This window comes from Equus asinus, chromosome 1, assembly GCF_041296235.1.
Source record: "Equus asinus isolate D_3611 breed Donkey chromosome 1, EquAss-T2T_v2, whole genome shotgun sequence".
NCBI classification, from domain to species: domain Eukaryota; kingdom Metazoa; phylum Chordata; class Mammalia; order Perissodactyla; family Equidae; genus Equus; species Equus asinus.
The window spans coordinates 113,055,190-113,068,154 of NC_091790.1; the positions used below are offsets into that span (position 1 = coordinate 113,055,190).

Genomic DNA, 12,965 nt, shown 5'->3' on the forward strand with positions numbered 1-12,965 from the left:
GCTCTTGACGTCTTCTGGAAATTGCCACCTTTAGGAGTCTGAGGAGCCAGGCATCCTCGAGGGCAGGCTTCCTGTGTGGAGAGCCTTGTGGCTGAGGTCTGACCACACCACAAACCCACTGCTGCTCATCAGTGTGGGCCAAGGATGGAAGAGAAGCCATGGTGCAGAGAGGGGTGTGGGTCAGGGGCTGAGGATGCCTCCGGCCTTTCCTAAAAAGGAGGGAGCTGGACTTGCTTTTCCCTGAGACATCTTCTGGTTGCGCCTCAGTCTACCCTGCGTTTGTCATTTAGATGGGGAGCTCCCCCACCATCTCATTCGGCATGGGGTTTACAGGTCTAACAGGCCACGGTTTTATGAGCTGCCTTGTGAATATTAAAAGTCGCATTTCTTTTTCTGTTTCTTTGGATTGCTTGAATTTTTTAAGGTTGAGCAGTTTTTTAAATAGCAAAGTGTAAAGTCCTAAGTCTTCTTAGAGGCTGTCATTCTCCTGTGATTTCAGCTCCCTAGCCTCCTTCGTGACTTTGATCACCAAGTCCCCCGTTACGTTGGAAGATTAAAGGCATGTGGACGTCCGGGGGAGGGCAGCCTGGAGGTGACATTCAAAAGCTCGATTAGTCTTCTGCGGATCAGGTAAGGTCAGGCACAGGATATTGTTAAAAGTCTAAATTCTGGTACTTTGTCGCTGGGTACGTATTCTAACATCCAGAGGGTTTTGCTGCCTTTGAAAGCTGTCAGACTCCTAATCTCATGCAGGTAACGCTAATAAATGGTGATAGCAGCCAACTTTCCATGTGTGCACTATGCAAACCCATCTGCAGACAGTAGCTCGTTTGATCATCAAAAGATCCCTCTAAAACGAGCACATTTCACCCGAGGAAACGGCAGTTAGGAAGATTATGCGTGTTCTGTTCCACGGACAGCAAAGGGGCAGAGCCTGGTCAAGAAGTCTGGGTTTGCTCTCAGCCCTCACACAGCCCTGTCTCCCCGGGAAGCATGTGGGCCAACATCCTTCTTACTTTGTGTCTGAGGGTTAAATTTTCCTGAACCAAGACTATACAAGTGGCTTTGTATAAGGGGATTTGACTGACCTGCAAATTCTCAGCCAAGGAAGCACTTAGGCAGGTGGTGAGTGAGCGAAGATGATAGGGGAAGAAAAGCTAACCTTTTTCTATTCCCATTGTATATTATGAAATTTAGACAATGCTCCTTTGAATTTATTTTCTTTTAAAGTTTTTTCTTTTCCCTGATTGAAAATATAAAGAACATGAATATTATCATCCAATCGGGAAGAAACCTTGTAAAATTTTTTTGTGTACTTTCCGTCTTATTTCCATGCACGTGTGTGTGTGCATAAACCAAACTGGGAGATATATATGTATTTTTCACAGTATGCATTGATTACTGAAGTGCTTTTCTCTCTTTCGATGGCAGTAGACAGGTTGCACACTTGGCAAACCAATTCGGAAGACAAAGAAATTTTGTTAATTAGCTATATATGCCATATTTGACTTTTCATTCTTTTTTGTACCACAAGAAAAGATCTTACCTCTCATCAAGTCTTTCTGATTCATCCCCTGCATATCTCTCACATTCTCCCTGTGCACATTGCCACTTCCATATACAACCCATCATACCTCTCTCCCCTTCCTTTCCTCAAAATTGCTCTCATCAAGGTCAGCAAAGTCCTGCCCATTAATAATCCAGTGATGTCCAATTTATCTTTTTTCTTCTTTTGTTGCCTGTGCTTTTGGTATTATACCTAAGAAAGTATTGCCTAATCCAAGGTCACAAAGATTTACGCCTGTGTTCTCTTCTAAGAGATTTATAGTTTTAGTTTTTACATTTAGGTCTTGATCTATTTTGAGTTCATTTTTATCTATGGTGTGAGGTAGGGGTCCAACCTCATCCTTTTGCATGAGGATATCCAGTTGTCTCAGTACCACTTGCTGAAAAGATATTCTTTCTCTACTGAATTGCCCTGGCACCCTTGTCGAAAATCAACTGACCGTAAATGGGAGGGTCTGCTTCTGGACTCTCAATTCTATCCCATGTCTCTACGTGTCTACCATTATTCCAGTACTACAGTGTCTTAATCACTGTAGCTCTGTGGTAATTTTTGAAACTGAGAAGTGTGAGTCTTCCAACTTTGTATCTTTCAAGCTGATTTTGGCTATTCTGGGTCCCTTGAGTTTTCATATAAATTCAACTAAATTTTCGAAATAATTATTTGAAAAAAATTTCAAATAAATTTTTAGGATCAGCTTGTCAATTTCTGCAAAGAAGCCAGCTGGGATTTTGATAGGGATCATGTTGAATCTATAGATTAATTTGGGAAGTGTTGCCATCTTAACAATATTGTATTTCTTTCCATTTATTTAGGTCTTAATTTCTTTCAACAGTTTTGTAGTTTTCAGAGTGTAAGCTTTGCACTTTTTTGTTAAATTTAACCTAAATATGTTATTCTTTTTGAATTATAAATGAGATTGTTTTTTAAATTTCACTTTTAGTGTTTTCATTACTACTGTATAGATGTACAATTGATTTTTGCATATTGATCTTGTATCTTATAACCTTGCTGAACTTGTTTATCAGTTATAATAGTTTTTTAGTGCATTTCTTAGGATCTCTTATATACAAGGTCATGCCATTTGCAAATAGAGTTTTGTTTCTTCTTTTCTGATCTGAATGCCTTTTTTTTTCTTTTTCTTGCCTAATTGCTCTAGCTACAACCTCTTATACAATGTTGGAATCAAAAAAGTAGACATCTTTGTTTTGCATTTGATCTTAGGGGGAAAGCATTCAGTTTTTCACTGTTAATAAGATGCTAGTTATGTTTTTTTTCGTAGATACCCTTTTAATAGGTTGAAGTGTTTCCTTCTGTTCTTAGTTTGCTGACTTTTAAAAAATGTAGGTTTTTTTTTTATCATGACAGAGTGTGGAATTTTGTCAAGTGGTTTTTCTATGTCTATTGGGATAATCATGTGTTTTTTGATATAGTGTATTACACTTATTGGCTTTTTTTCAGATGTTGAAACAATCTTGCATTCTTGGGACAGATCTCACTTAGTCACGGTGGATACTTTTTCTATATTGTTGGATTCTATCTGCTAGTATTTTGTTGAGGAGTTTTGCATCTATGTATACAGGAGTCATTGATCTGTAGCTTTCTTTTCTTTTGATGTTTTTGTCTGGTATGGTATCAGGGTAATAGTGGCCTCATAGAATAAGGTGAGAACTGTTGCCTCTTGTGTTTTTCAGAAAAGTTTGTGAAGAATGGGTAGTAATCATTCTTTAAATGTTAGGTAGAAGTCACCAGTGAAGCCACCTAGATCAGGACTTTTCTTACAGATAGTTTTAAAACTACAAGTTCAATCTCTTTGCTTATTCTAGGTCTATTCAGATTTTCTATTTCTTCTTGAGTCAGTTTCAGTAGTTTGTGTCTTTCTAGAAACGTGTCCATTTTGTCTAAGTTGTCTACAGGCTTCCAGAACAGCCCTCCAGACTACATTTTAGGACAGGGCTGCCAGCAGCTGCTGTCTTGACCTGACCAGGAAGTTGCTGCTCCCCTCTGACTCCAGGACCACCCACCCCTGCCATGGTCTGCACCAGCCAAATGGACACCTTGCATCCTACCCCTCTTCCCACGCAACTCAGAGCCTCGGTCTCCTCATTTATAAACTGAGTGGCATCCACCTCCAGGTCATATGTAATACATTTCACAGCTGGTGTGTCATAGGCACAGGCCAGTGAGGATGGCCGTAGATTGTAAATCGCTCATTAGGACTTACTGGTGCCAACCAGCTGAATACCAACCCTCCTGGCAGTATCACCAGAAATGCCAAGTGGCAAGGGTTATCTGGATGGTCCCAGGTGCATAGAGCATGAGTGGTTTGACTGAGATTACACAGGCCAGTGGTTAGAATGTGGTGAGAATTCCATGAACACCCCCAAGACCTTTAAAGGAGAGAGAATGCTCTTGCAGATTTGGAGGAGAAACCCAGGATGCATCTGGACCATCCACCTGAGTGCAATGCTCCCACACAAGGAGGACGGCTGGGCAAGGAGCTGAGCGCTCAGTCAAGGATGATGCTGCTCCATTGCTCCCCTCTTGTTCTGGTGAAACAGGTGGACGGATTTGAGCCTGAGAAGTAACAAGCAAGGAGAATAACTGGGAGCATTAGGCTTTGGGGTGCCCTCTGCTTGAGCATGATGGGCACTCATCCTGTCTGAGGCGAAGGTGTGGACAGGATGAAACATGCCAGAGACTGGAGTCCGGAACCTTGAAAGTTTAATGAGGACAGTTAGTGGAGCGACGCTATGATTAATCACGTCAAAAGCATCACGTAAATCAAGCTGGATGGTGGTGGACAACGACTATTTAATTTTGATACTAAAAGGTCATTTGGAACGCTTACTAGTGCGCTGTCAGGAGGGGCTGGCTTCTAAATCCAGGTGGATAAAGGTCCATTAGGTCCCTGAGTGGAGGACTTAAGATCCGAGCCAACTAGACAGGCCTGATGCACCTGAACACAGGAGAAAAGGCAAAAGGAGACATTTCAAAGTGAAACCGAGTCACTGAGGGTTTTACACTTTTTTAATTTTTAATTTTTTAAATCTCTCCTCACTTGAGGTCCTAGAAAAATGATATTAAGAAGGGCAGTAACTGAATACAAGGCCGTCAGAGGAACTATTGCTGTCATGTTTTGTGAGCAAAGGAACATGTTATGTAAGCAGATTATGAGGGCTATGCACAGAGAGGAGAGTTCAATATTTTCAGAAAGTCAAGCTCACAACTGAATGTCTCTGATGCGCATTTAAGGAAGAGCATAACCAAGGGATATTAGAGCGATGGAGGACCTGGACGATTGTCTGGTCCATCCTCCTCACTGGCACCGATGAGGACAATTACGCAGAGATGATGCCCATGGGCCGAGTTTGCGCAGCAACAAATGGCGGGGCAGGGATGAGCGTGGGGCTGCTGGCTCTCTCCAGGCGCATCCACTCCATCCAACCTTAGGTGGGGCGGGAGCCCCAGCTGTGAACATACATTTCACTTGACTGCATGGCCACCAGACAAAGACTTTGCAAGGCATCTGGCAGAGGGAATCGGACTGAGCCAGAGCTGCTCAGGAGATCCTGAAAGGCCGCGATGTGGAAGCCAAAGGGCAGAGGCTCCCTCCTCTCTGGGAAGCAGCGTCTAGAGCCCAGGCCCCCTGGCTGCCCGCCCTTGGCTCTCACCTGCCTGGGGGCGCTCAGCTTGGAGCCAGCCTGGCTGGGGGGGGCGGGCAGAAGGGTGGGTGCTCACGAGGTGCGGGAGGGAAGGGACACCCTGCTTCAGATGCCCCAGTCAGCGCCGTCCTCCTGGTGACTCCTTAATTTCACCATTTAAACACAGCTCCTTTTTCTCTCCTTTCTTACCTTTTTTTGAATGGGTTGTCTTTCTTTGCTTGCTTGCTCGCTTTTCTTATTCCATTTCCCCCTCTTTCCTGGCTGGGAAGTTGTACCCTCAATTTCTACCTTTTTTTTAGTATTTGTCCTTGAAACTTTAACATGTATGCTTAACTTACCAAAGTACAAATTTAATCGTATCTTAATTCCTTTCCTGTCAATGTGAGGACATTGGACCTCCTTAACTCAGATCCCCCTACCCTTACTTCTAAGCTATTGTTGAATGTCTTAATGCCATTTTTTACCCTAAAAATTAGAAATTGTTATGATTTTACACAATTAGTGTTCATACGTACTTCCCTGTTTACCAATTTCTTTACTCACAGGCCCTTGCAGACTCGTCTTTTCTTCTGAGGTCGTCCTTCCTCGAGTGCAGGTCCTTTTGGTGGTCATCTCCGTCTGTCTGGTCATTTCTCCTGTTTTCTTGACAGTTTACTGGTGAGGTCCTTCTAGGCTGATGGTTATTTTGTCTCAGCAGAGATTTTCCAGCCCTCTCCTGGCTTCCTATGTAGTTCTAGGCAAGTTGGCTATTGGTCTAATCGTCATGACTTGTAACCAAGATGTCCTTCTTCTCTGGCTGCTTTTGGGATCATCTCTGTCTTTCTTGTTTTGTGGTTTTACTACAGTATGTCTAGATGGAGATTTCTCTTCATTTATCTATGCGCTTCTTATCTGTGTATTGTCTCATGAAATTTACAGCATCTCAGCGGCTATGTCCTTACATTTTCTCTATTATTTCCTTTCGAATTGGACACATGTTAGACCCTCTCATTCTATCTTCCCTCTCTCTTTGCTTTCATTTTTTTCTGTTTCATGCCTCTTTGCTTAATGGCGGGTAATTTCCTTGGCTCTGTCTTCCCCCCGATTGTGGCTTCTTTTCTCAATGTATCTAATCTTCTGTTTGGCCAGCTTATTGTTTTTAATTTTAATAATATTTAATAATAATTTAATTTTAATAATAATAATATTTAATAATATTGTTTTTAATTTTAATAATATTTCCATTCTAAGATTCTCATATGAGTCATTTTTCAAATCTTCCTGGTGCTGTGTTTCTTTCTCCTTTTCTAATTCCATCTTTTCCTTTAAACATTTTTTACGGGGTCATTTTGTCCCCAGTGGTTCCGGTAGCTGGAGCCCTTGGGGATGTATTCTGCGGTGTGTTGTTTCTCCTGATTCCACCCATGTTCATTTATTTCCCTCTTTATTTGTTAATTTTTAATGGAGGGATAATATTTGATTGAACTTAATTTGTTCCTCCAGAGAATTGTGCTTTCTTGGGCATTGTGTCATGCTGCTGCCAACCTGGCACTACTTCGTTTTACTTTTTTTTACTTTCACAGATCTTAAGGGGGAGCGGGAGGGAATAAGGACGGAGAGGAGACCAGTCTCGCCGGAACACCGGGCGCGCTTGGGCGGGTCCCTCTGCCCTGTAAGAGTTGGGTGGTGGGCATTTACCCGTGTGAGCACCGTGCCCTCACAGGCTGTTGGCGCTTGGGGAGCAAGGGCAGAGGGGAAAATGAGGAAGGGAGTCTGGAGACCTTACATGCTGAGTTGGGTTTGTTTTTCAGAAGGAGGGAGGATGCTGTGAGCTGCAAATTAGTTCAGGGGAGCAGGTCACCCTGAGCAGCATGGAGGGCTGTGAAAGAGGCACGGGTGGCAGGGCACCAGTGCGGGACTCGAGGGCTTTGGCAGTGAGTGTGCCGGCCGCTAGGAGCCACAGGCTGTTCTAGAGGAGAGGAGGGTTGCAGCCCAAGTGGCACTGGATTGGGGAAGGGGGTCCTACACACATTGGTCAGAAGATAATCACCGTGGAAAGGAGAAGGAGGAGCCAATGATAGTACTAAGCTCTGCCCAGAGCGAGTGCTGGTTTCGTCTTCCCTTCTCCCTCCTCCAGGATGCCTCCTCCAGGAAGCCTGCCAGGATAGCAGTCTTCTCCACTGGCAGCTCAGAGCCTGGTTGGGCCCGGTCTCCGGGTGGCCTTGGCATGTGTGTCCCTGGCTCTGGGTCTTACTCAGGACGAGGGGCGAGGGCGGGGGGTCCCTGCGGCCTTGGAGACCTGGGCCGCTGCCCCCAGCGAATGTTTGAATTTTTATGCTAAAGCTGGGTTGCACGAGGGCTGTAAATGTGACCTCCACAGCAGGGTCAGATAAGGCCTGTGGATGCATGTTTCCAGAAGAACATACTGTTATCCACCTTTTCCACCCGGGGTCATGATGGAGATAATCCAAATTCTGGGGAGCCTTCCTCTGCTGGGGGGTGAATCATTTTTCTGTCCTCACCCCTGGAGGCTGAGGTTCACTCCCTTTCTTTGCACGGTCCAGCTCTGTCTCGCTCCCCGTGCTGGTGGAAGCAGTGACCATGACCCGCAGGGCCAACCATTGTTTGTTTTTTGGGTTATTTTTGGTTTTGTTTTCCATTTATTGTTTATTGACCTGGTTTTAGCTCACTGCTCCTTTTTTTTTTTTTTTTGGTGAGGAAGATTGGCCCTACGTGAACATCTGTGCCAGTCTTCCTCTATTTTGTAGGCGGGACACCACCACAGCATGGCTTGATGAGCAGTGCGTAGGTCCACACCAGGGATGCGAACCCTGGGCCACCAAATGGGAGCACTTGAACTTAACCACTATGCCACGGACTGGCACCTCACTGCTCCTATTGTTTTGCCCCTTGAACCTGAGTGGTTTCCCATATGTTCATTTGAGCTCAGCAATAATTTAACTTTCTTCCCAGTTTTATCGAGATGTGAGATATAATCGACATATAAGATTGTATTAGTTTTAGGTGTACAACATAATGTTTGATATATGTATGTGGTGCAAAATGACCACCACAGTAAGTTTAGTTAATATGGATCACCTCACCTAGGTACAAAGATATTTTTCCTTGTCATGAGAACTTTTAAGCTCAACTTTCTTGGGAAAAAAAAAAGCATATATATTACACAAATTTATTATAAATTTTGCTGCTATAAATGATGTATAACCTGTAGTCATCACACTGCACGTCACATCCCCAGGACTTATTTGTCTTATAACTGGAAATTTGTACCTTTTGACCACCAATTCCCCTGCCTCTTGCAACCACAAATATCATCTCTGTTTCTATTACTTTGGGTTTTTTTTTGGATTCCACATATAAGTGAGATCATACAGTATTTGTCTTTCTCTGTCTGACTTGTTTCACTTAGCATAATGCCCTGGAGGTCCATCCATGTCGTTGCAAATGGCAGGATCGCCTTCTTTTTTATGCCTGAATAGTATTCCACGGTGTACATATTCCACGTCTTATTTATCCAGTCAACCACCAGTGGACACTTAGGTTATTTCTGTGTCTTGGCTGTTGTAAATAATTCAGCAGTACTTTAAACAGTGTTTGTCACAATCCAGGATCTGGTCTTCTCAGGAAGGAGCAATCCATCATCCTATCAGAAGAGGAATTCCCACAAGTATGCTGTTTTATTAATCCTTCATACCCCACTTAAACCCCAAATTAGTTTGGGTGGCTTACAGACAGTGGCGAGCCAGAGTCATCCTGTACTGGCTTATGAGAAATTTATAGGAATCTTGCAAGTCATTTGTTAAACACAGCCATTATTAAAAGTTAAATTACATAAACTTACAATTAAATAAATTATATTAAAAATAAAGGTAATAAATACTCAAACTCATCACTTCCTAGTCCCGTTTCACCGTTACGTATACTGTTGAGGTTCTTTGTGGCCATTGTATCTGTGTTGTGAAAATGCTACAGACTGGTGTCCTCTTGCACATCTCTTCCCGATCTGTGTTCAGTGACCTCACATGGGTATCCTTAAATCGGCCACGGCGGGAGTATTTACACCATGGAAATGGGCAAACACTACAGGTCAAGGCTTCAGTGATCACTTTATTGATGTCTAGACTTCACAAAGTGATGGATAGAATGGTAACAGTGCAGAATAGACTTTAAAGTGTGCCGTGTCTCTAGTAGTTACATTCTGAGTAGCACAAAAAATTGGGGAAGTAGTCTGCCGGTATTTGAAAACAACCAATTTAGCAAAAAAGTGGCTCACATCATTGAGGAATGAGTGAAGTTCTGACATGAGACATAGGTGTTTCTTGTTTCACTTCCTCTTCCTTGTTAAAGTAAATAAAAGTATCAACCGACATTCGTGTCTCAACTATTTTTGATTGTTGGTTGCAACCATCCGTTAGCTGTGGATACAGAGTTTGACAAAAATCATCAAAAACGTTCTGAGGGACTCAGTTGGCTGCACGGAATTTACAATAAAGAGTATTGTGTATTTTACTATTATTTGCTTATTGTGGGTTATACATCATTTATAGCAGCAAAATTTATAATTAATTTGCATATATATATATATACTTTTTTTCCAGAGAATTAGTGTGAAATATTCACCAGCACACCTCTGCTTACAGGGACATACCAATAAAATGAGGTAACACAGATTGAAGTAGATGAGAAAGAAAAAGTGACAGCAAGAAGAGGGACGTGTTTGAGTCAGAAATGAAGTTAAAACACAGTTTCGTGGTGCAGAGTGTACATAGATGCACGGTTGGCCACAGACTCGTCTCTCAGCTTCCTAGCACATCTTGTACATAGAAAACTTTGATTGCATACAGAATTTTAAATGTTTTGGTGAGAGATTGTGGAGGTTTTCCTAAGTCATGTCCAGAAGGATTTTTATCCCACGGGTTCAGATAGAGAAACAACATGTTTTTATGAACAATGTCCTCAGAGGAAACCCTCCCTTCCAGTCACAGGGGTGCTTCCCGGGGAGCCCCGCTCTGAAGGCTGAACGCTTCTTGCCGAAGTGTCTTTCTGCAATAGGTGCTTTTTGAACTAGTTATGGGTGAAATACTGTGAACTCTTGGATCTGTTTTGGAATTCTCCATGAAACAAACTGTCGACACGAATAATCAATAATCAATCTATAAATCAAAATTGAGGTGAGTTCCTTATACAAGTCAGTCTGTGGATTAGAGAGCCCGGGAGAGCACCTCCCCCAAGAAGGAGGACTCGGAAGAAGCCAGGTGGATGCATGGTTATGTACTGTCTTGGAACAAGGAACATGTATCATACAACAGGGATAGCTCGTTTACCACAGTCGGGAGACGTTTGCTGGCACAGCAGGTCAGTTTGACCCTTAGTTTGGAAAGAAATGCTTAATGCAAAATATTGATAAAGGTTGAAGCTGCATGACTGACAGTCCGGGACTCTTTATGCTCTTGCCGCTCCTTTGAGACAAAGTTGACTCTGATTAGTACGTCTCTGGTCTCTTTTCTTTATAACAGCTCCTCCCCTCGTCCCCATGCTACTCATGCGGTGGAAAAAGCCGGTCATTTGCCCTGTAGAATTTCCCACACTGTGGAGTTGGCCTTTGTTTCCTCATGGTGACAAAAAGCGTTCCCTTTGCAGAGAAATCCACTAAACTTAACAATTATCCTGCAGGAGTGAGACACCAGGCAGGAAGGTTTAAATGGAAACAACAGGGGAGAGAGATGGGGGCTTCCGACCATAAGAAAGAAATCAGAGCAAACGGGCACGGCCCACAGGGAAGGTGAGGGAAACAGGGGCCAACGGAGAGGAGAGCCAGAAAGAACCCTCCAGATGACTCGCTTACTCCTGCTTTCTCCCTGAGCTCTCTGTGGTCCAGCACCTGCCCTCCATCCCCAGCCCAGCTTCTCACCCCCCAGGCTGTGTGGTGGGGACAGGGCAGCAAGGGAGTAAGGTGTGGGTGGGGGGCATTTTCCCCATATGGAGGTACTGCTGAGCTGAAACTTAGGAAGAGATTTTTTTATTATTATCATTCCTCTTGAACCACATGCTTAAAAAAAAAAAAGACAAATACGTTTAAAATCAAATCAGTTTTGAAGGGGCAGCATCTTTATCATCTACCGTCCTTGGGATTCATTTCACGTTCAAAGAAATAGAAAACGACTTGCAAAAAGGCGAATTAGACCCAGATTTGCCCGCAGGTGGCATCTCAGGCCGTAATTTAACGGCACTTCATCAACATTGCCTTTTCTGGGCCCAATGAGTAGCTTGCGCTGTAGGAAAAGTGCTTTGCCATAATTTTTCATTAGCTTCACGAGTCATGCCATTTGGAACCATGTGAGGTGGCTCATGTTTTAGTGATTTTTAAAAACACTTGACAATCAGAAATTCAAGCACCAAATGCCTGTGAGTCAGGGACCATTTAGACATCTGAGACAGGACCAGGATTAAAGGTCACTTGTACCCGTTATGGGGAAGCTGTAGAGTCTTTGAACTCGGTGAACACTCAGACCAGCTAATGAAGATGAGAATGAAGATGAAGAAGAAGATGAGAATGGCCCTGCGTATCCCGGCTCAGTGGCAGGAGGAGGACGGCGGCTCTTGGTCCAGGCACAGTCCCTCTCAGGCGCCTCAGTTTCACGAGAAGATGCAGCTCTGCCCCCAGCCCTCTCATCTGCTAAGGCGGATGGTTCCCTTCTCCAGGCAGCACAGAAGATGCCCTCACCATACGCACCTGGAACAACAGTGTCGAACCCATGGCAATCCAAACCCGGGAGATGCTTGACAACAGCGAGGATGGGTGCCTGCCTGCAGGATTTCTCCAGGACCTAGCAGGGGGTCTTATCCAGTTTTTAAACAGTGAAATATAGCAGAATGAAATGGGACGGGAAACCTTGAGAGCATGTCATAAGGATAAGTACTGTTTTGTGAAACCTTTGTTTCCATTATGTATGTGTGTATGTGTGTACTGAGGCAGAACGGGAAATGTGTTTTTAAATGTGAGTCAAGTCAAAAGGCTTTGAAGAATGCTGCTCTGAGAATTTACGATTTGCCCCCGAAACAAGCCACACTAGTGAGAAGCTGTTACGTGGACACATCACATTGGCTCCTGAACTGTGTGTTGCCATTTCCATAACAATGAGTTAAAAATGATAGAAACCTTTCCTCTCTGTCTCACCTCTCTGAGATACGAGTGAGCTTAAGGAATTCCTCTGCCCGGGTAACAAGAGTTAGCATTCATTTGTTTATTCATTCACTCAACAAACACATTGAGACTGTTCGAGGCACTGAGAATATAACGGTGGGGAAAAAATAGACAGAAATTGCCATCTTGGTGGAACTTATATATTCAGGAGTAGAGCAGAGTCCACAGACTGCAAACGATGTAAATAAGTAAAATAGAAAATACGTTAAGGGGTTGTAAGTGCTAAGGCAAAAGAAAAAAAAAGGAAACAGAAATGGGCAACTGAGAATCTTTGGAGGATGTGTTAGTTTTCCATTTTTCTGCATAACAAACTACAACCAAGTTAGCAGGTTAAAACAACACACACATTTATTATCTCACAGTTCCCGTGGGGCCAGGAGTCTGGGCACGGCTTAACTGGGTTTCTGTTCAGGGTCTCACAAGGCTGCAATCCAGGCGCCAGCTGGGCTGAATTCTCCGTTGGAGAGCTGACTAGAGAAGAGTCCTCTTCATGCTTGTTCAGGCTGTTGGCGGAATTTGATTCTTTATGGTT

The 12,965-nt window shown here is 43.6% G+C and overlaps 1 protein-coding gene across 1 annotated transcript in view; it reads right to left on the reverse strand.

The window, feature by feature from the left end:
• Nucleotides 1-12,450: 12,450 nt before the first annotated feature.
• Nucleotides 12,451-12,965, reverse strand: part of MAGI2 (membrane associated guanylate kinase, WW and PDZ domain containing 2) — a 1,256,398-nt gene continuing 1,255,883 nt past the window's right edge. Inside the window, exon 22 of the mRNA XM_070506114.1 lies at nt 12,451-12,936. Coding sequence (XP_070362215.1) covers nt 12,932-12,936 — 5 coding nt within the window. The 3' untranslated portion in view covers nt 12,451-12,931. The remainder of the gene's footprint in view (nt 12,937-12,965) is intronic.